At 40.2% G+C, this 24394-nt stretch overlaps 1 protein-coding gene across 1 annotated transcript in view; it reads right to left on the bottom strand.

The window, feature by feature from the left end:
• TMEM232 (transmembrane protein 232) overlaps window positions 1–24394 on the bottom strand; it is a 252399-nt gene that overhangs the window by 192422 nt on the left and 35583 nt on the right. The window contains exons 5-7 of the mRNA XM_052643924.1: window positions 23647–23746; window positions 20124–20278; window positions 3916–4070 (exon numbers count right to left, since the gene is read on the bottom strand). Coding sequence (XP_052499884.1) covers window positions 3916–4070; window positions 20124–20278; window positions 23647–23746 — 410 coding nt within the window. The remainder of the gene's footprint in view (window positions 1–3915; window positions 4071–20123; window positions 20279–23646; window positions 23747–24394) is intronic.

The raw sequence follows: 24394 nt of genomic DNA on the forward strand, positions 1-24394 counted from the left end.
AATGCAGGGAGCACAGGTTAGGTCCCTGGTCTGGGAAGATAACACATGCCAGGCAGCAAACGAGCTTGGGCACCACAACTACTAAGGCCCCTTGCCGCAACGCGTGAGCCCACTCGCTGCAACTACCAGAGCCTCAAAATGCTCCAAGCCAGGCTTCAACCATACCTGCACCAAGAACTTCCAGATGTTCAAGCTGGTTTTAGGAAAGGCAGAGCAGCCAGAGATCAAATTGTCAACATCTGTTGGATCATCAAAAACGCAAGAGAGTTCCAGAAAAATATTTACTTCTGCTTTATTGACTATGCCAAAGCCTTTGACTGTGTGGATCACAGCAAACTGTGGAAAATTCTTCAAGAGATGGGAATATCAGACCACCTGAATTGCCTCCTGAGAAATCTGTATGCAGGTCAGAAAGCAACAGTTCGAACTGGACATGGACCAACAGACTGGTTCCAAACTGGGAAAGGAGTATGTCAAGACTGTATATTGTCACCCTGCTTATTTAACTCATATGCAGAGTACATTATGAGAAACGCTGGGCTGGATGAAGCACAAGCTGGAATGAAGACTGCCGGGAGAAATATCAATAACCTCAGATATGCAGATGACACCAACCTTATGGCAGAAAGCAAAAAGGAACTGAAGAGTCTCTTGACAAAAGTGAAAGAGAAGAGTGAAAAAAGCTGACCTAAAACTCAACATTCAAAAAACTAAGATCATGGTATTCAGTCCCATCACTTCATGGCAAATAGATGGGGAAAAAGTGGAAACAGTGTCAGACTTTATTTTTGTGGGCTCCAAAATCACTGCAGATGGTGACTGTAGCCATGAAATTAAAAGACAGTTGCTCCTTGGAACCTAGACAGCATATTAAAAAGCTGAGACATAACTCTGCTGTCAAAGGTCCATCTAGTCAAAGCCATGGTTTTTCCAGTAGTCATGTATGGACGTGAGGGTTGGACCATAATGAAAGCTGAGCACCAGAGAACTGATGCTTTTGAACTGTGATGTTGGAGAAGATTCTTGAGAGTCCCTTGGACTGCAAGGAGGTCCAACCAGTCCATCCTAAAGGAGACCAGTCCAGTCCATCCCAGTGGAAGGACTGATGCTGAAGCTGAGACTCCAATATTTTGTCGACCTGATGCAAAGAACTGACTCATTGGGAAAGACCCTGATGCTGGAAAAGATTGAAGGCAGGAGGAGAAGGGGACGACAGAGGATGAGATGGTTGAATGGCATCACCAACTCAATGGACATGAGTTTGAGTAAACTCCAGGAGCTGGTGATAGACAGGGAAGCTGGCGTGCTGCAGTCCATGGGGTCGCAGAGTCGGACGCGACTGAGGACTGAGCTGACTGAAGCCTGTGGCCCAGAGCCCAGGGGCCACAGCAAGATAAGCCATGGCGTGAGGCCCCAGCACAGCTGGAGAGTGGCCCCCACTCCAGCCATGGAGTGAGGCCCAGCACAGCTGGAGAGTGGCCCCCGCTCCGCAGCTAGAGAGAAGCCCCATTGCAGTGATGACCCAGTGCAACCAAAACTAAAAGCAACAAATTAATTAATTTTTAAACACAGTAAATATAAAAAACAGAAAACTCTTCGGCAGTGCTCTTTTAAACAACTACCTTTTCCGTTCCATCACAGTCACTGCGCCTTACTGTTTTTTCAATGTGCTCTTCTGCTCATTCAGCACTGTCTGACTGCTGCCTTGCCCTCCCACACTCGGTTCCCACAATGTCCTCCCAGAAAAAGAAGTCAGGGTTCGGTGTCACGAAGCCTCAAAACAGTCTCCTAAGCAAGGCAGCCAGAGTGAAAGCAGGACGAAATGCCGGGAAGAGTGCTGTGCTGGGCCCTGACACCTGGTTCCCGTCACCACGGGGTCTGTGAACTTGGCCTTGATTTCTTCATCTGTCAAGTAAGAATGCTGCTGCTGCTAAGTCACTTCAGTTGTGTCCGACTCTGTGTGACCCCATAGATGGCATCCCACCAGGCTTCCCCATCCCTGGGATTCTCCAGGTAAGAACACTGGAGTGGGTTGCCATTTCCTTCTCCAATGCATGAAAGTGAAAAGTGAAAGTGAGGTCGCTCAGTCATGCCCGACTCTCCGCGACCCCATGGACTGCAGCCCACCAGGCTCCCCCGTCCATGGGATTTTCCAGGCGAGAGTACTGGAGTAAGTACTCTCTCCGAAAGTAAGAATAATCGTGTATAACCTCCCAAATCCCTAAATTTGTAAAATACTAAGTTATTTTAAAAATCTTAAAGAGACATCCCTGAGGGCTTCCCTGATAGCTCAGTCAGTAAAGACTGCAACTGGAACACAGGAGAGCCTGGTTCAATCCCTGGGTTGGGAAGATCCGCTGGAGAAGGGAAAGGCTACCCACTCCAGTATTCTGGCCTAGAAAATTCCATGGATCGTTTAGTCCATGTGGTCACAAAGAGTTGGACACAACTAAGCTACTTTCCAGAGAAGGCAATGGCAACCCACTCCAGTACTCTTGCCTGGAAAATCCCATGGACGGAGGAGCCTGGTAGGCTGCAGTCCATGGGGTTGTGAAGAGTCGGGCACAACTGAGCGACCTCACTTTCACTTTTCACTTTCATGCATTGGAGAAGGAAATGGCAACCCATTCCAGTGCTCTTGCCCGGAGAATCCCAGGGACGGGGAGCCTAGTGGGCTGCCGTCTATGGGGTTGCACAGAGTCGGACACGACTGAAGCGACTTAGCAGCAGCAAGCTACTTTCACTTTCAAAGACAAATCACTGAAAAATTAAATTAAATATTGATAATAGAGTGAAAATGAAAATTGGTAAAAGAAATAATTTCTTGACTTTCTTTTTTTTTATTAAATTTTTATTTTTACTTTATTTTACTTTACAATACTGTATTGGTTTTGCCATACATTGAAAATTAGATTCTTAATCAGCCACTGCACTTATCTAAACATGTTTAGTTGGAAATTATTAGAATATTTTGAAAATAAACTTGACAATGTTATGCAATATTTACTTTTATATTGAAATTTAATTTATTTTTATATCAAGTTAGAGTCTCCCAAGACTCTAAAATAGGCTATTTCAAGGAAATTAGACATGCTCTAAGCTATTCTCCAGAAATCTTTACTTGATCTAGAATCCCCAAAAACATCAAAATGAAACTGGGAAAATAGTTTTTGTCCATAAGAAATGGACAAAATTTGTACAAATTGTTGATGCAGAGTTGGTTTGCCAGAGACTTAAAAACTAATTAATTTTAAGAAAAATTTATAAATTTGCAACTTCTGATAGCGTGACATATTATTGATTATTAGTAGTGGAAAAATAATTCAAATTCTCCGATCAGCCTCAGATACTGAAAGAGATATCCTTTGATCAATTTCCTCAAAATACTCCTTTAAAATTCTTCTTTCCTCAGTCAAACTCATGCCCTCTTTCATGGTAATTTAAGACTCTTTTTTCCCTTTTCAAATTACCATATGTAAAGGAGGGAGTTAAGACTTAACAGTCATTTCTGTTATGCTTTACAAATAAGGCGCTTTAAAAATAAGGCTTAAGGAAACAAACAGAATCATAGCACATTCCTCCATGGATAACAATCTGTACTTCATTGTTGTTAAACAACTTGAAAAGTAAAAGATGCTTAAAATTGTGGGAATGAAGTTATCAATAACAAATTTCCTTCAATAAAGACAAAAGGCAATACAAGTATGCTCTTCTAGCCAAAAAAAGGTGAGAACAATTTATTGATGAAATGAACTAATACAAAATATAGAAACTGCCCTTGTCTTTGGAACTGAGATTATAAATTTTTTTCATAGTCAACGAAGGTGTGATTAACATTTAAGTACAAAGGTTATTTAACATTTAAACACAAAGGTTTCTCCATGAGTTACTCTGGATTTATAGGATCCCACTTACCAGGATTTCTTTTGAAGCTGTGTTTTACGAGAGATGAGATGTTCAAGCACCTTGTTTAACTGGGGACTGTTCTTCTGAACACAAGTCCAGGCAGAAACACAGTGCCAGAGCAGGTAGCTAATTTCATATCCTTTCTGATTAAGTTGCAAATGTTCCTGGAAGTGAAATATTAAAATACATCTGAGAAAGAGTTCTTTGATTTGAATAGACATGGAAATAAACTTTAAATGTTTTTCTCTACATCATGTTACACCAAGTGGAACAATTTATTCGAACACATTTTTAAAAGCATATATAGTTGATCTGAGCTTTATATGTTTATTTTCACACGGATCCCTTGCGTACAATGTTGTTCAGTTGCTCAGTTGTATCCAACTGTGACCCCGTGGACTGCAGCATGCCAGGCCTCCCTGTCCATCACCATCTCCCGGAGCTTGTTGAAACTCATGTCCATAGAGACAGTGATGCCATCCAACCATCTCATCCTCTGTCATCCCCTTCTCCCACCTTCAATCTTTCCCAGCATCAGCGTCTTTTTCAATGAGTCAGCTCTTTGCATCAGGTGGCCAAGGTACTGGAGTTTCAGCTTCATCATCAGTCCTTCCAATGAACACCCGGGACTGATCTCCTTATTGACTGGCTGGATCTCCTTGCAGTCCAAGGGACTCTCAAAGAGTCTTCTCCAACACCACAGTTCAAAAGCATCAATTCTTTGGCCCTCAGCTTTCTTCACAGTCCAACTCTCACATCCATATATGACCACTGGAAAAACCATAGCTTTGAGTAGACAGACCTCTGTCAGCAAAGTAATGTCTCTGCTTTTTAATATGCTGTCTAGGTTGGTCATAGCCTTTCTTCCAAGGAGCAGGTGTCTTTTAATTTTATGGCTGCAGTCACCATCAGCAGTGATTTTGGGGCCCAAGAAAATGAAGTCTGTCACTGTCTCCATTGTTGCTCCATCTATTTGCTATGAAGTGATGGTACTGGATGCCATGATCTTAATTTTTTGAATGTTGAGTTTTAAGCCAGCTTTTTAACTCTCCTCTTTCACTTTCATCATGAGGCTGTTTCTGCCTCATGAGGTTATTGATATTCCTCCTGGCAATCTTGATTCCAGCTTGTGCCTCATCCAGCTCCACATTTCACATGATGTACTCTTCATATAAGTTAAATAAGCACTCTGTGACAGGCTGAAGGGTGGGATGGGAGGGATGGGAGAGAGGTCTGGGAGGGAGGGGACATGGGTTTACCTATGGCTGATTCTTGTTGATGTATGACAGAAGAACAAAATTCTGTAAAGCAATTATCCTTCAATTAAAATTTATATATATATATATATAAATGTGTGCCACAATTGGAGAGTCTGTGTGCCCCAACAGAAGGAAGATCCCAAGGGCCACAACTAAGACCAGACTCAGCCAAATAAACAAATAAATAAATTTTTTAAATGTGTATTTTCACTCTAAGGACAAAGTATTGCCTAACTGGACATGGTCAATGTCTGCTAAGAAACTATTTTAAAAGCCTACAAAATCAGAACACAAATGAGCTATTTGTTTTTTTCTTAAAATGCTTCCTAACAGTTTCAAAGATTTCATTGATCTACTAAAGTAATTGGTACAAAGAAACAGATCTGTGTGTGTGTGTGTGTGTGTGTGTGTCTGTTTATTTTTATTTTTTAATATAAATTTATTTATTTTAATTGGAGGCTAATTACTTTACAATATTGTATTGGTTTTGCCACACATTGACATGGAGTCACCACTGGTGTACACATGTTCCCCATCCTGAAACCCCTCCCACCTCCCTCCCCATCCCATCCCTCTGGGTCGTCCCAGTGCACCAGCCCCGAGCACTCTATATCATGCATTGAACCTGGATTGGCAATTCGTTTCACATATGAAAAGAAAGTTTTTAGACATAGCACTCCTATTGAATTTTTGTCAACAGTAAAGATTCAAATACACATTGTGTGATATGTACTCAGATTGCTAATTTAGCTGGTATTTTATTCTTTTATGCACCAAAAAGAAACACTTAAAGAGATTCCAAACAGTTTTATAATTCTCATTTACTATTTGAAATAACATCAAGACTACAACTTTAAAGTGTTCATACTGTGCACTCATAAGAGAGAAGGCCAGAAGTTCAAACATAAGTTTTAAACGAAGATGTTTTAGTCTAGTCAACTGTTCAGTTAAGTCTCACAGATGTGAATTAATCTACATTATGTCTGGGACTCGGGTGCTGGCAATACAGGCAGGAGTAGGATAAAGTCTCTGCAGGAGCTAGACTGCCTCAGGGAACCATCATCCACAGGAGCAAGTGGAGACCAGGGGGTGTTTAGAGTATTAGAATACCCCCAAAAAAGCCAGTTCTAAAATAACGTGAGACATTAGACTAAGATGCGTGGGCTTCAGTTAATATACGTATTTCACCCAAATAACTCAGTGTTATGCTTTGTGGTAGAGTCTCCCCCAAAACGTGGAGCCCACATAACTGAAATTCCTTTCCCAAATGGCTCTAAAAGTCTCAGCCTGAACGCCTGACAACCCTCACATGGCAAACACTCTGAATGAGTGTGTAGGCACATACGTTTTGAAACTTGTGAATGGTTTGATGAACAAAAACAATCAATACTTTTTTTTTTTCAAATCATGTACATTGTGTGGCTACAGAAACTAGTCAAAAATTCTCTTCAACAAACTTATTGTACCATCACCAGAGGAAATTTGCAAAAGCTTTTGGTAAAGAAATGATCAGGATTTAGATCCTGGAGAAGATTTCAGCTTAATTTTCAATTTTATAGGACACCATTCTTACTTAACACCAAAAACGAAAGAAGCAGCCTCTGACTTCTGGAACTGAGCTGACATCAGCGTGACTACAAACTGGTCTGCTGCTCAGAGGCAGGTCGTTTTATTCTGCTGGACATAGACTCACAGAGCACCAACCGCAGACTACACTACTCTGATGGATAAACAAAGCCACTTGATTTTTTTTCTAAGCACACACAGAAAGTCACTGTGCCCCCTACAAAACACCCAACCAGAACTGCCCCTACATCTGGCAGCATCAAATCTAAAGGGAACTCCTGTTTCCTCAGGACCTCCCTCAACCTGCCATACCTGGGAATTTTCCAGGTAAGTGAGGCTTATCTCTTATCCTTATGTGTTAGATCCTTCTATAATTCAAGCATTTACATGGAAATCTTGCTAAAGTTTCTTCCCTGCTTTTTACTTTTTGCAAAAGAAAAAGAGTATTTGAAAAACTAGAATGAATTAATATGATGATGATGATGACGTGATTTAACACCGTCATCATGGATATCGACAACGCAGTAGACGAAGAGGAGGCAGTGCTCTGAGAGCCGCGGGCGGTGTAGAGTTCTTTGCTTTTATACCAGGTCAGTCCCACCCAAGGTGTGGTTGGCAGATAACTCCCATCTGCAAACAAACTGCTAACTAGAGTACATAAATGAAATATGTATTTTAAAACATAAAATTTAGCTGTTAATTTTATTTTCAGTCCAGTAAAAAAATTAATGCTTTTGCATAGGTTTCTTTTCAATTTTTGTAACTCATATTATTGCAGCTTTAAAAAGTGTCAAGCACGGAGCGCTGCATTGAATGACTCCTGGAGAACTGGGGCTTATTCTCTCTCGGGCTCAGTGTGGTTTTACGGCCACGTCCCGTAGCTCCTTCATGTCCCCCTGCCTGCTGCCCAGCTTTGGGCTGCGCTGGTTTGCAAACTAGCCCCCATACCCAAGGATAAGGGTGGGAGATCCTTGAGAGGGAGGCCGGCCTCTGCAGGTGGGCAGGTGGCAGCTTTAATAAGTAGGGAAGCTTATATATGAGGCTTCCCTTAGGAGGCTGCGTAGATCTCCACACCTGCCCTCCAGAACCTTACGGTTAGGACTTCCCTGGGGGTTAAGAATCCACCCAGCAATGCAGGGAAGGCAGGTTCGATCCCTGGTCGGGGAACTAAGATCCCACATGCCGTGGAGCAAATAAGTCGAGTGCTGCAAATACTGAGTCCGCACCCCCAGCTAGAGAGCCCCTGTGCGCTCACTCCTGAAGCCTGTTCATTCCAGAGCCCCTGCCACAGCCAGAGTCTGCGTCCTGCAGGGAGAGGCCTCACATGCCACAACGCAGGCCCAACTCAGCACAGAGATGAAGCCCACCTACCAAAGTGCCGCCAGCATGCTGTTGGCTGAGAGTTCAGACAACCACATCGGCTTGAATTTTGTGCAAATCTGAGAAACTCTGAGTGTCTGATCAGACTTTGATAACAAAAATGAACTCTGAAACACGAGCTCTATTGTGACTGCTCAAAGACAGCATTTGGAGTTTCATCGTTGCTTTCATGCATTTGGGAGACATCATTGCCATGAAAGGACCTCTCAATACAAATGTGCTACCTGAATAACAGGACGTGAATCACAGGGTAATGCTCCTAATTTTAAAGAACCTGTGTTTCCATCTAACACAATTCCTAGAAACCATTTATAATTACAGTACAACAGAATGTTCCAAATTTAGATATTTTCGGCTTACTGAGTACTCAGAGCCCTGAAGGAAGAGATTGCTAATACATTTGAATGTAAATCTTGTATTCAGAAAACTATTTGTGCTTTAGGGTGGATGCACCTAGTTAATAAATGGTCTACTACATTTTAGTTGAATGTGAATCTACCTTCTCCAAAGAACCATGTTATTATTATCATGTGACAACTGTGCTTAACAAATTCAGCTTTGCTGGTGAGCAACGGACAGAGTGGAAAACTCAATCCAGTGTTCTGGCTCTGCAATCCACAGAGCCAATTAAAGTGTACCATTTGTCAAAGTCAATGGAAACCCTGTGTCTGGATCAGCTTGAAAGAACATTAAAAGGAGAAACAGGTTCCAGCAGCAGGGGAAAGGAAATTTCCTATTTTTATAAAGAACCAACACCCATATTGTGTGTATCCGAATGCTTATATCCCACAGAATTCCTTTTTTAAGTGATTTTATAATAGCTCTTTGAAAACAAATTGTTTCTACTCCAATGCTTATAAATATATTAAAAATAAAGTATTTTCCAGTGGCCAAAATATGTTGTCATGGGCCCTGTAGCAATACTGGATGATAAGAGCTGTAGAAATAACTCCACAAATCCTCTGCTTTAGCATATGAATAATAAAGAAGAGAGACAGGATGAATACAGATGTTATCTTTTATATTCCCAGTTTTCTCCCTTCTTCCCCTCTTTTGTTCCCCAGAAGTTGAGACAGATGGGTACTGAATGAGTAAAATACTCAACTGAAGTGGGAACACTGGGTTAAACTTACACTAGAGAAATCGGGTGGACACGGGGCAACAACGTTAAAGCACACCATCAACCACCGAACCTACGTGACCTTTTATATTCTTTACATTAGAAGGAAATGGGAGCAGGAAAAGGAGGGCAATAAGTCTGATAGGCTAAAATCTGTTATAATCTCGCCATAGAATCTCACACATGGAGCTGAAATAGTATTTAAAAAGACTGAAACTACGCCCTCTGTTCTAAAAAGTGGAAGAATGCAGAGGTTTAGAGAATTGTCCCATCTTAAGCAGACAACATTCTTTTCATGTGCTAACATTCTTGCCCCTTTCAGTTCATCTAAAGCTGGAGCTGAACCGTCTGAAAACAGTACGTCTCCATTTCCCTGTTGTCTGTGCCTGCCGAGACCGACAAAAACAGCCTAATTTAAGGAAAAGCAGCATCAACCCTGAAAGTCGTGTACCTCACGACTGTATCGTGCAGGCTGTCAAGGTTTCAGGCTCTTATTTGATTACAGGAAAAACACTCAAATCACCACCACATTAGCTTTAGCACAATTCACTACATAATTAAGCACAATTATTGTCAGCATAATCATGTCCTTAGATGGGATTATATTTAACTGCCTAACTGAGTTCCTAAGAATATTTTTCAATAACTATTCTTTACATTTGCATGGCTATTACTAATTTATGAGCACATGCTTTTTTGCAGTCTTCACAACAGCCCTGTAGATTAGTTAGGGCAAATATGATGATGAAGATAGTATCTTTTTCAAAGGTAAGCAGACGGGGATTTAGAGAGTTTAATGGAGCAATAGACTGGTTCCAAATAGGAAAAGGATTACGTCAAGGCTGTATATTGTCACCTTGCTTATTTAACTTATATGCAGAGTACATCATGAGAAATGCTGGTCTGGAAGAAGCACAAGCTGGAATCAAGATTTCTGGGAGAAATATCAATAACCTCAGATATGCAGTTGACACCACCCTTATGGCAGAAAGTGAAGAACTAAAGAGCATCTCGATGAAAGTGAAAGAGGAGAGTGAAAATGCTGGCTTAAAACTCAACATTCAGAAAACGAAGATCATGGCATCTGGTTCCATCACCTCATGGCAAATAGAGGGGAAAACAGTGGAAACAGTGGCTGACTTTATCTTGGGGGGCTTCAAAATCACTGCAGATGGTGACTGCAGCCATGAAATTAAAAGACACTTACTGTGAAAAGAAGAGAGGTGAAAAGCAAAGGAGAAAAGGAAAGATATAAGCATCTGAATGTAGAGTTCCAAAGAATAGCAAGAAGAGATAAGAAAGCCTTCTTCAGCGATCAATGCAAAGAAATAGAGGAAAACAACAGAATGGGAAAGACTAGAGATCTCTTCAGGAAAATTAGAGATACCAAGGGAACATTTCATGCAAAGATGTGCTTGATAAAGGACAGAAATGGTATGGCCCTAACAGAAGCAGAAGATATTAAGAAGAGGTGGCAAGAATACACAGAAGAACTGTACAAAAAAGATTTTCATGACCCAGATAATCATGATGATGTGATCACTCATCTAGAGCCAGACATCTTGGAATGTGAAGTCAAGTGGGCCTTAGAAAGCATCACTACGAAGAAAGCTTGTGTAGGTGATGGAATTCCAGTTGAGCTATTTCAAATCCTAAAAGATGATGCTGTGAAAGTGCTGCACTCAACGTGCCAGCAAATTTGGAAAACTCAACAGTGGCCACAGGACGGGAAAAGGTCAGTTTTCATTTCAATCCCACAGAAAGGCAATGCCAAAGAATGCTCAAACTACCGCACAATTGCACTTATCTCACACACTAGTAAAGTAATGCTCAAAATTCTCCAAGCCAGGCTTCAGGAATACGTGAACCGTGAACTCCCTGATGTTCAAGCTGGTTTTAGAAAAGGCAGAGGAATCAGAGATCAAATTGCCAACATCTGCTGGATCAGGGAAAAAGCAAGAGCGTTCCAGAAAAACATCTATTTCTGCTTTATTGACTATGCCAAAGCCTTTGACTGTGTGGATCACAATAATCTGTGGAAAATTCTGAAAGAGATGGGAATACCAGACCACCTAACCTGCCTCTTGAGAAATCTGTATGCAGGTCAGGAAGCAACAGTTAGAACTGAACATGGAACAACAGTCTGGTTCCAAATAGGAAAAGGAATAAGTCAAGGCTGTATATTGTCACCCTGCTTATTTAACTTATATGCAGAGTACATCATGAGAAACACTGAACTGGAAGAAACACAAGCTGGAATCAAGATTGCCAGGAGAAATATCAATAACCTCAGATATGCAGATGACACCACCCTTATGGCAGAAAGTGAAGAGGAACTCAAAAGCCTCTTGATGAAAGTGAAAGAGGAAAGCGAAAAAGTTGGCTTAAAGCTCAACATTCAGAAAACGAAGATCATGGCATCTGGTCCCATCACTTCATGGGAAATAGATGGGGAAACAGTGGAAACAGTGTCAGACTTTATTTTTTGGGGCTCCAAAATCACTGCAGATGGTGACTGCAGCCATGAAATTAAAAGACGCTTACTCCTTGGAAGAAAAGTTATGACCAATCTAGATAGCATATTCAAAAGCAGAGACATTACTTTGCCAACTAAGGTCTGTCTAGTCAAGGCTATGGTTTTTCCTTTGGTCATGTATGGATGTGAGAGTTGGACTATGAGGAAGGCAGAGCGCCGAAGAATTGATGCTTTTGAACTGTGGTGTTGGAGAAGACTCTTGAGAGTCCCTTGGACTGCAAGGAGTCCATTCTGAAGGAGATAAGCCCTGGGATTTCTTTGGATGGAATGATGCTAAAGCTGAAGCTCCAGTACTTTGGCCACCTCATGTGAAGAGTGGACTCATTGGAAAAGACTCTGGTGCTGGGAGGGATTGGGGGCAGGAGGAGAAGGGGACGACAGAGGATGAGATGGCTGGATGGCATCACGGACTCGATGGACGTGAGTCTGAGTGAACTCTGGGAGATGGTGATGGACAGGGAGGCCTGGCGCGCTGCGAATCATGGGGTTGCAAAGAGTCGGACATGACTGGGTGACTGAACTGAACTGAACTACCTCTTGGAAGGACAGTTATGACCAACCCAGACACTGTATTAAAAAGCAGAGGCATTACTTTGTTAACAAAGGTTCATCTAGTCAAGGCCATGGTTTTTCCAGTGGTCATGTATGGATGTGAGAGCTTGACTATAAAGAAAGCTGAGCACCGAAGAATTGATGCTTTTGAACTGTGGTGTTGGAGAAGACTCTTGAGAGTCCCTTGGACTGCAAGGAGATCCAACCACTCCATCCTAAAGGAGATCAGTCCTGGGTGTTCACTGGAAGGACTGATGCTAAAGCTGAAACTCCAATACTTTGGCTTACCTGATTCAAAGAGCTGACTCATCTGAAAAGAGTCTGATGCTGGGAAAGATTGAGGGCAGGAGGAGAAGGGGACAACAGAAGATGAGATGGTTGGATGGCATCAACAACTCAATGGACATGAGTTTGAATAAACTCTGGGAGTTGGTGATGGACAGGGAGGCCTGGCATGCTGTGGTTCATGGGGTTGCAAAGAGTCAGACATGACTGAGCGACTGATCTGAACTGAATGGACCTGCTCTGGAGCACACAGTCAGTTGGTGAGTAGGTCGTTCCTTTTCATAGTCAGCACTTTCTCTGTTGCTCAATATCTTAGGTCATATATTTAAATTATTGGAATATATTTTAAACCGTAAAACAAGCTCCTTTTATGCATGGAGCAAACTATGTTCATTAGCGAGAATAACCAAGTGGTTCAAGGGGCTTAGTGTATGTCATTGTTTATATAAATGTTCCTCTACCAAGTTATGAGCCAAAGAGAAAACACTAACTCCTGGAAAAACCGCAGATAGATGTGGTTGAATGTCCTTCCTTATACACTTAAATTTTAGGTAGTTTTAGAAAGGAACCAAAGGAAGCATGGGGAAACTATGAGGCAACTCACAAGCAAAACTATTTAAAAAAATTTTTTTGGAGGCGGTCCTAAGATGGCAGAGGAATAGGATGGGGAGACCACTTTCTTCCCAACAAATTCATCAAAAGAACATTTAAACACTGAGTAAATTCCACAAAACAACTTCTGAATGCAGGCAGAGGACATCAGGCACCCAAAAAAGCAGCCCATTGTCTTCGAAAGCAGGTGCTGTATAGAAGGAGAAGTCTTGAGACTACTGTAAAAATAAGACTGAAAACCAGAAGCCGGAGGCTTAAGTTCAAATCCTGAGAACATCAGAGAACTCCTGACTCCAGGGAACATTAATTGACAGGAGCTCATCAAACGCCTCCATATCTACACTGAAACCAAGCACCACCCAAGGGCCAACAAGTTCCAGAGCAAGACATACCACGTAAATTCTCCAGCAACACAGGAACACAGCCCAGAGCTTCAATATACAGGCTACCCAAAGTCACTCCAAACCCACTGACATCTCATAACTCATTACTGAACACTTCGTTGCACTACCGAGAGAAGAAATCCAGCTCCACCCACCAGAACACCGACACAAGCTTCCCTAACCAAGAAACCTTGACAAGCCACCGATCGAACCCCACCCACAGCAAGGAAACTCCACAAGAAAGAGAACTCCACAAATTGCCAGAATACAGAAAGGCCACCCCAAATGCAGCAACATAACCAAGATGAGGAGACAGAGGAATACCCAGCAGGTAAAGGAACAGGATAAATTCCCACCAACCAAACAAAAGAGGAAGAGACAGGGAATCTACCTGATAAAGAATTCTGAATAATGATAGTGAAAATGATCCAAAATCTTGAAATAAAAATGGAATCACAGATAAATAGCCTGGAGACAAGGACTGAGAAGATGCAAGAAAGGTTTAACAAGGACCTAGAAGAAATAAAAAAGAGTCAATATATAATGAATAATGCAATAAATGAGATCAAAAACACTCTGGAGGGAACAAATAGTAGAATATTGGAGGCAGAAGATAGGATTAGTGAACTAGAAGATATAATGGTAGAAATAAATGAATCAGAGAGGAAAAAAGAAAAATGAATGAAAAGAAATGAGGACAATCTCAGAGACCTCCAGGACAATATGAAACGCTCCAACATTCGAATTATAGGAGTCCCAGAAGAAGACAAAAAGAAAGACCATGAAAAAATACTTGAGGAGATAATAGTTGAAAACTTCCCTAAAAATGGGGAAGGAAATAATCACCCAAGTCCAAGAAACTCAGAGAGTCCCAAACAGGATAAACCCAAGGCGAAACATATATTAATCAAATTAACAAAGATCAAACACAAAGAACAAATATTAAAAGCAGCAAGGGAAAAACAACAAATAACACACAAGGGGATTCCCATAAGGATAACAGCTGATCTTTCAATAGAAACTCTTCAGGCCAGGAGGGAATGGCAAGACATACTTAAAGTGATGAAAGAAAATAACCTACAGCCCAGATTACTGTACCCAGCAAGGATCTCATTCAAATATGAAGGAGAAATCAAAAGCTTTACAGACAAGCAAAAGATGAGACAATTCAGCACCACCAAACCAGCTCTCCAACAAATTCTAAAGGATATTCTCTAGACAGGAAACACCAAAAGGGTGTTTAAACTCGAACCCCAAACAATAAAGCAAATGGCAACAGAATCATACTTATCAATAATTACCTTAAACGTAAATGGGTTGAATGCCCCAACCAAAAGACAAAGACTGGCTGAATGGATACAAAAACAAGACCCCTATATATGTTGTCTACAAGCGACCCACCTCAAAACAGGGGACACATACAGACTGAAAGTGAAGGGCTGGAAAAAGATATACCACGCAAATAGAGACCAAAAGAAAGCAGGAGTAGCAATACTCATATCAGATAAAATAGACTTTAAAACAAAGTCTGTGAAAAGAGACAAAGAAGGCCAATACATAATGATCAAAGGATCAATCCAAGAAGAAGATATAACAATTATAAATATATATGCACCCAACATAGGAGCACCGCAATATGTAAGACAAATGCTAACAAGTATGAAAGGGGAAATTAACAATAACACAATAATAGTGGGAGACCTTAATACCCCACTCACACCTATGGACAGATCAACTAAACAGAAAATTAATAAAGAAACGCAAACTTTAAATGATACATTAGACCAGTTAGACCTAATTGATATCTATAGGACATTTCACCCCAAAACAATGAATTTCACCATTTTCTCAAGCACACAAGGAACCTTCTCCAGGACAGATCACATCCTGGGCCATAAATCTAGCCTTGGTAAATTCAAAAAAGTTGAAATCATCCCAAGCATCTGTTCTGACCATAATGCAGTAAGATTAGATCTCAATTACAGGAGAAAAACTACTAAAAATTCCAACATACGGAGGCTGAACAACACACTGCTGAATAACCAACAAATCACAGAAGAAATCAAAAAGAAATCAAAATATGCTTAGAAATGAATGAAAATGAAAACACAACAACCCAAAACCTGTGGGACACTTAAGGGGAAAGTTCATAGCAATACAGGCATACCTCAAGAAACAAGAAAAAAGTCAAATAAATAACCCAATTCTACACCTAAAGCTACTAGAAGAGGAAGAAATGAAGAACCCCAGGGTTCGTAGAAGGAAGGAAATCTTAAAAATTAGGGTAGAAATAAATGCAAAAGAAACAAAAGAGACCATAGCAAAAATCAACAAAGCCAAAAGCTGGTTCTTTGAAAGGATAAATAAAATTGAGAAACCATTAGCCAGACTCATCAAGAAACAAAGGGAGAAAAATCAAATCAATAAAATTAGAAATGAAAATGGAGAGATCACAACAGACAACACAGAAATACAAAGGATCATTAAGAGACTACTATCAGCAATTATATGCCAATAAAATGGACAAAGTGGAAGAAATGGACAAATTCTTAGAAAAGTACAACTTTCCAAAACTGAACCAGGAAGAATTAGAAAATCTTAACAGACCCATCACAAGCACAGAAATTGAAACTGTAATCAGAAATCTTCCAGCAAACAAAAGCCCAGGTCCAGATGGCATCACAGCTGAATTCTACCAAAAATTTAGAGAAGAGCTAACACCTATCCTACTCAAACTCTTCCAGAAAATTGCAGAGGAATGTAAACTTCCAAACTCATTCTATGAAGCCAACATCACCCTAATACCAAAACCTGACAAAGATGCCACAAAAAAAGGAAAATTACAGGCCAATATCACTGATGAACATAGATGCAAAAATCCTTAACAAAATTCTAGCAATCAGAATCCAACAACACATTAAAAAGATCATACACCATGACCAAGTGGGCTTTATCCCAGGGATGCAAGGATTCTTCAACATCCGCAAATCAATCAATGTAATGCACCACATTAACAAACTGAAAAATAAAAGCCATATGATTATCTCAATAGATGCAGAGAAAGCCTTTGACAAAATTCAACATCCATCTATGATAAAAAAAAAAAAAACTCTCCAGAAAGCAGGAATAGAAGGAACATACCTCAACATAATAAAAGCTATATATGACAAACCCACAGCAAACATTATCCTGAGTGGTGAAAAACTGAAAGCATTTCCCCTAAAGTCAGGAACAAGACAAGGGTGCCCACTTTCACCGCTACTATTCAACATAGTTCTGGAAGTTTTGGCCACAGCAATCAGAGCAGGAAAAAAATTAAAAGGAATCCAAATTGGAAATAAAGAAGTAGAACTCCCACTGTTTGCAGATGACATGACCCTCTACATAGAAAACCCTAAAGACTCCACCAGAAAATTACTAGAGCTAATCAATGAATATAGTAAAGTTACAGGATATAAAATCAACACACAGAAATCTCTTGCATTCCTATACACTAATAATGAGAAAATAGAAAGAGAAATTAAGGAAACAATTCCATTCACCATTGCAACGAAAAGAATAAAATACTTAGGAATATATCTACCTAAAGAAACTAAAGACCCATATATAGAAAACTATAAAACACTGGTGAAAGAAATCAAAGAGGACACTAATAGATGAAGAAATATACCATGTTCATGGATCGGAAGAATCAATATAGTGAAAATGAGTATACTACCCAAAGCAATCTACAGATTCAATGCAATCCTTATCAAGCTACCAACGGTATTTTTCACAGAGCTAGAACAAATAATTTCACAATTTGTATGGAAATACAAAAAACCTCGAATAGACAAAGCAATCTTGAGAAACAAGAATGGAACTGGAGGAATCAACCTGCCTGACTTCAGGCTCTACCACAAAGCCACAGTCATCAAGACAGTATGGTACTGGCACAAAGACAGAAATATAGATCAATGGAACAAAATAGAAAGCCCAGAGATAAATCCACACACCTATGGACACCTTATCTTCGACAAAGGAGGCAAGAATATACAATGGGGAAAAGACAATTTCTTAACAAGTGGTGCTGGGAAAACTGGTCAACCACTTGTAAAAGAATGAAACTAGAACACTTTCTAACACCATATACAAAAATAAAGTCAAAATGGATTAAAGATCTAAATGTAAGACCAGAAACTATAAAACTCCTAGAAGAACATAGGCAAAACACTCTCCGACATAAATCACAGCAGGATCCTCTATGACCCACCTCCTAGAATACTAGAAATAAAAGCAAAAATAAACAAATGGGACCTAATTAAACTTAAAAGCTTCTGCCCAACAAAGGAAACTATAAGCAAGGTGAAAAGACAGCCTCCAGAATGGGAGAAAATAATAGCAAATGAAGCAACTGACAAAGAACTAATCTCAAAAATATACAAACAACTCCTGCAGCTCAATTCCAGAAAAATAAATGACCCAGTCACAAAATGGCCCAAAGAACTAAATAGACATTTCTTCAAAGAAGACATACAGATGGCTAACAAACACATGAAAAGATACTCAACATCACTCATTATCAGAGAAATGCAAATCAAAACCAATGAGGTACCATCTCATGCCCATCAGAAGGGCTGCTATCCAAAAGTCTACAAGCAATAAATGCTGGAGAGGGTGTGGAGAAAAGGGAACCCTCTTACACTGTTGGTGGGAATGCAAACTAGTACAGCCACTATGGAGAACAGTCTGGAGATTCCTTAAAAAACTGGAAATAGAACTGCCCTATGACCCAGCAATCCCTCTCCTGGGCATACACACTGAGGAAACCAGAATTGAAAGAGACACGTGTACCCCAATGTTCATCGCAGCACTGTTTATAATAGGCAGGACACTGAAGCAACCTAGATGTCCATAAGCAGACGAATGGATAAGAAAACTGTGGTACATATACACAATGGAGCATTACTCAGCCATTAAAAATACATTTGAATCAGTTCTAATGAGGTGGATGAAACTGGAGCCTATTATACAGAGTGAAGTAAGTCAGAAAGAAAAACACCAATACAGTATACTAACACATATATATGGAATTTAGAAAGATGGTAATGATAATACTGTATATTAGACAGCAAAAGAGACACAGATGTATAGAACAGTCTTTTGGACTCTGTGGGAAAGGGAGAGGGTGGGATGATTTGGGAGAATGGCATTGAAACATGTATAATATAAGAAACGAATCGCCAGTCCAGGTTCTATGCAGGATACAGGATGCTTGGGGCTAGTGCACAGGAACAACCCAGAGGGATGGTACGGGGAGGGAGGTGGGAGGGGGATTCAGAATGGGGAGCACGTGTACACTCGTGGTGGGTTCATGTTGATGTTTGGCAAAACCAATACAATATTGTAAAGTAAAAATAATAAATGATTAAAAATTTTTTTAAATTTCCTTTGTTGTTCCAACTAGCATTATGTTAAATGTATTTTTCTCCTTTTTAGGAATTAGAGAAACAGAATTTCTATTTATAAATTATAAAATAGTAGGTATATATAGCAAAAAATAAAATAAAATAATTAAAGAATCAAGGTCTGAAGTGTTCACTGCTTTCTTTCGGAATATATGTGAGAAAGGGAAACAGAGGCATTGCAAGTCACGAAAACTGAAGCTTGTCTTTTGAAGAACATCAGTCTATAGGGACAAGAACACTGGCATTCTGTGTGCATAATACATAACTCGTTACATACCAAGGGATTATATATAATTGGGACAGATAGTTTTTCCTAATATTGATCACTAATTTCTGAGTTGGAAAGTAAAAGTTTTATCATATACCAAGGATTGTTTTAATTCCTCAATTTTGAACCATTTAAAAACTTTCAGTTAGTTTTCATAGCATATTAAATATTATTACACATGAATTATGGAGCATAAAAGTATTACACTTGCTTTCATTAATAGCCTGCACTTTACACACTCTCCCTTTAATAAAAATGTAATACCATAAAATGTTCATTTAAAAGTCAATCTAAATTAAGTTGCGATTTTTAATTAATCAGCTGAGATGGACTCTATAAGGAAGCAGGTAGGAGGGCATCACTCCATCTAAAGCAGCAGCGGTGGATACTGACTTCCACCGCGGTCCTAACTGCTATCTAGGAAACGTGCCTCAGTTGCACGGCTTCAGCATCTGTACTGTTCATTCCTCTCCCCAGCTAAGTTCATCTTCAGCCGCGTTACTGCACTGCCAAGCAGTGATTTTTAATCACAGTAATGTGACCTGATCTGCCATGCACTGGGATATATGTGGGCTTCCCACATAGCTCTAGTAGAGAACCCACCTGCCAGTGCAGGAGATGCAGGCAACCTGGGTTCGATCCCTGGCTTGGGAAGACCCCTGAAGGAGGGCACGGCAACCCACTCCAGGATTCTTGCCTGGGGAATCCCATGGACAGAGGAGCCTGGTGGGCTATTCAGCCCATAGGGTTGAAGAAATTTGGGCACAACTGAAACAACTTAGCAGTTAGCACGCATGGAATATACTCACCATTCCAGAATCTGTATTCTTGTCTTTCACAGGGCTAAAAATTGATTCAGAAGGGAGCTCTCTTTTACATATAATTTCCATGATTTTCAGAATGCACTGCACATTCGAAGAGATGTTTGGATACATCCAATATAATTCTTTGGAGCAAGAAAGTGCTAGCGTAAGAAAAATAATTTGTGAGAAATATTTCATTAACATCTCGCACTGCGTTTCATTTGTCTTTTAACTATTAAAATATAATTAAATTCAGTACCGAGAGGCTGAAACTGCTGTGTATTTCCCCAACTACTGAAGATTAACAATGTTATGTATGACCCCTAGTGGTATAATAGAAAACTACACGGTAAATAATTCATACATAAGAGTTCATATAATTCAAAACAGCAATTACATAATGGTTGAATGCCCAATTAAGTATAGTTACTACACAACAATGGTGGAAACTTCCAGCTGAAAATGAATCAAGTCAGAATATATACTCTTCATAATGGGTATTTTGAAATTGCAATCGATGTCATTGCTTTATTTATTTATTTTTAAATATATATAATTTTATTACAAAATTAAAAAAAAAAATGCAACATTCTCATTCTAGAAAACCCAAAAGTTGCTATTGATGCTAATATCTATGAGTTTGCTGTGCTACCATACACAAGTCAAGAAATTAAAGAAACCATTAAATATTTAGAAACATTTAACATCAGAAGCTTGAAACTCTAACTGTATGTAGTAGCCCCTCAAAAGCCACAACTTGCATTTATAAAAAAGTATTTTCTCTACAAAGAATCTTATCAGCTATACAAAAATCTGTACAGTTTTTATGCTGAAGCTCATATTGAGCTGCACTTGAATTCACATTCTTAGCAAAACAGTTGCCTGAGCACACAGGCACACTCCACACACACCATTACAAGAGAGCCATTTGTTCCTCGTCTCCCTCCTCCTCCTCCTCCTCCTCCTCATCTTCTGGTTCATTTTTCTTCTTGGAGCCTGTCGGCCTGCCAGGGCCCTTTTTCCCCGCTTCACTCTTGCCCTTGGCACGGTATGCAGCAGTATCCTTTTCGTATTTCTCCTTTAGCTTAGCTGCTTTCTGTCCATACGGCTGTTTATCTTTGGCTGACTGCTCAGACCACATTTCACCCAGTTTTTTTGCAGTATCCCCAATGGATAAGCCGGGGTGTTCACTTTTGATCTTTGGGCGATGTTCGGAGCAAAACAGGAAGAAGGCAGATGGAGGCCTTTTCGGAGCGTTGGGATCTTTTTTCTTTCCCTTCGTGTCACCTTTAGGAGGGACATCATTTTTCATCTCCCGGTCGCAGCGAGCTTTGTCACTTTTTGCCATGTCTTCGAACTCGGACTTTTCCTTGGCCGACATGGTCTTCCGTCTCTCGGAACATTTCTTGGAAAACTCTGCGAAATTGACTGAGGAGTCGGGGTGCTTCTTCTTGTGCTCCTCGCGGCAGGTCTGCACGAAGAAGGCGTACGCAGACCTCTGGCCCCGCGGCTTGCTGGGGTCGCGCTTCCCCACGATGCTGCTGCGGCGGCGGAGGCGGCCTGTCCACCTGGTGAAAGATTTTCCTCGGAGCTCCGCGCAGCGGCCGCTTCTGACCGCTACGCTGCTGCCCTGGCTCCGGCGTGAACTGGTTCCGATGTCATTGCTTTTAAACCAATATTCCAGTTTAATTCTTTTCAAGATGGTGTTGTTATTGATTTTTAAACTATATAGTTTAATGACAGCAATGATTATGCCACTTCACAAAAGATGATGTGGTATTTAACAGAAATATCTTTGTGTTGTTCTTTTCACGAACTTTTAAACAAGCTTTGAGTTTCAGTCCATCAACACAGTGGAAAAATTAGTAATAACCACTCATCCGTTGGATGGCAATATGGGTAGAGAGCAGTGACTCACAGCCTCAGGTAGGAACCCACCCAATGCTGACGATGAACACGCAGCCTAAGCAGGTCTGCACCAAACAGCACGTGATAAGAGGGCAGATAGGGGGTTCCATTCTTGTATGAAACAAAGGTGGTGGTGTCTTGAGATAGATCGACAGTAACAAGCTAATGTAAGAACTGGAGGTTTCATATAAATAATTTTTCGGAATGTGTTTGCCACAAATATCTGAACAGCTGGTGAATCACAACACGATAACCACTGTGAGGAGTTAAGAGATTTATAGCGTCATGAAGAAAACAAAGCGAGCGATGAAACAGACACGGATTCCTTGCTGCCAGTCCACAGCTGCGCGCGTCCTGGTTTCAAAGCTAGCATCCAAACACCTCCACTATTACTCTCTACGCCCTTCTCCACGGCCTCCCCTGTCAAACTTTACTCCCTTTCTTGTATCCTGAGTCTCTTGATTTCTTATCCTACGACATACCAATCTCCTCTATTGACCTTGTTTTTCATCCAAACTACTGACACATTTCTTCTTCTTTCACAGCTAAGCTTTTCAAAAGAGCTCACCATTTGGTCATTAAACTTTCCCTCCACTCTGCTTCCCTCCAGTCTGAACTGTGCTTCCACTGGGGACTGCTCCCGAGAACAATGACTTTCTGATTGTAGAAACGCATCACTGCTTTCAGAGCTCCTATTGTTTAATACTTTTATAGCTCTCCATAATGGTGACCTTCTTGAATCTCTGCTGTTTTGATTTCTATATCACTCCCTCCTGTTTCTCTTAATTCTCTTCTCCTAGTTGATATCTGTTACTCCAATGATCTATTAACTGTTTACATTCCCCAAGACTTTATTCCTAGAATAAATGTCTCCCCCCACCACCTCCCAGTCCCAGTTTACCTCATTCACATTAACAATGATGACTGTTAAATTATCCATGTTAATACCTCTGAAATAAGTGATTCCCAGGCTTGACTTATTCCCCAATTTCAAACATGCTCCCAACTGGGTATATACACCTGAGTGACCTCCAAATTCAATATGTCCAGTGTTTCTCCAGAATCTTTTCAGTTCAGAGTACCATTACCTTGACCTTACTAGTCAATATGTAAAACAAGATTCATCCTAAATTGCTCACTTTCCCTTATACAGCTTAGATCTACGTGATCACCAAGTCCAATTTTTCTTTATCTTCTAAATACTTTTCAAAATTATTTTACTCTATCTATCCTGATTGCAGAAGCTCATACCTTTAATCTCTTGCCTGTTCTAACATCATAGCTAACAGACCCCTGTGTCCACCCTCTCCTTTCTCCAGTCCGGCATCTACACCACCACTAGGGTTACCTGACTAAAATACGAATTTAACTTGAAATTCAGTAAGTCAGATACTATTACAGATGAAAAAATTGAGTCACAGACAAGGTCAGATGCTTAGTTAAGCAGGAAATTTAAACATAAAACCCATGCAGTCTTGCCTAGAAGCTGTCCGCTTCAATACTGCACATATCACCTTTCACAAAAAATAAAATACAGCTTATACTCTTTAGAGTGATTGTCTGAGCTTCTCAAAATATAACATAAAACATTTACAAGTATAGAAAATAAAAGACAGCCTACCGTATAAATACGGTTGAAGCCTAAGTAAATGTTGTTTAAAATTTTCCAGGTGACCGTGAAGGAAATATATAAAAAGTCGTAAGAAGACCAAATAGCCAATCTGTCAAAAGAGAAAGAAAAAAGATTTTTTGTGTTACATCAATAAATGTTTAAAAGCCATAAGGAAAACAAACCATTTTATTACTACCATTGCTTTCGATGAAACAATTTCAAATTCACTTGAGATCATGTGCTTTTGAAATAACTTTAAAACATTTATATCAAGGTTGAAATACTGGCTCAGCAGAAAAAAAAAAGTTTATAAATCATTTCTCCATTACATATAATGACCAATACTGAATGCTATTTTGTTCTATCTCCTTTAGAACAGTATCTTTCAAATTGCAAGTCATGCCCCTTAAGTGAGTCATGAAATCAATGAAAGGGGATTTTAAAATAAGAGAAAATACCACAGTACACTTCACAGCGCCTTGTTTCAGTGTATATATGAATGGGTAGTGTGTGTGTGCTGGACTGTAACAGCTTTGAGAAATATGCTGCCAGTGCAGAGTGTGATTTCCTCATAAAATTACACACAAACATACACACTCACACAATGTCATTACTAAATGAACAATTTAGTGTCTTACTTCTGTGAAGTTTAAAACACATGTATAGCTAAAACTCGGAGAAGGCAATGGCACCCCACTCCAGTACTCTTGCCTGGAAAATCCCAGGGATGGAGGAGCCCGTAGGCTGCAGTCCATGG

The sequence above is a fragment of the Budorcas taxicolor genome, chromosome 7, assembly GCF_023091745.1.
Source record: "Budorcas taxicolor isolate Tak-1 chromosome 7, Takin1.1, whole genome shotgun sequence".
NCBI classification, from domain to species: domain Eukaryota; kingdom Metazoa; phylum Chordata; class Mammalia; order Artiodactyla; family Bovidae; genus Budorcas; species Budorcas taxicolor.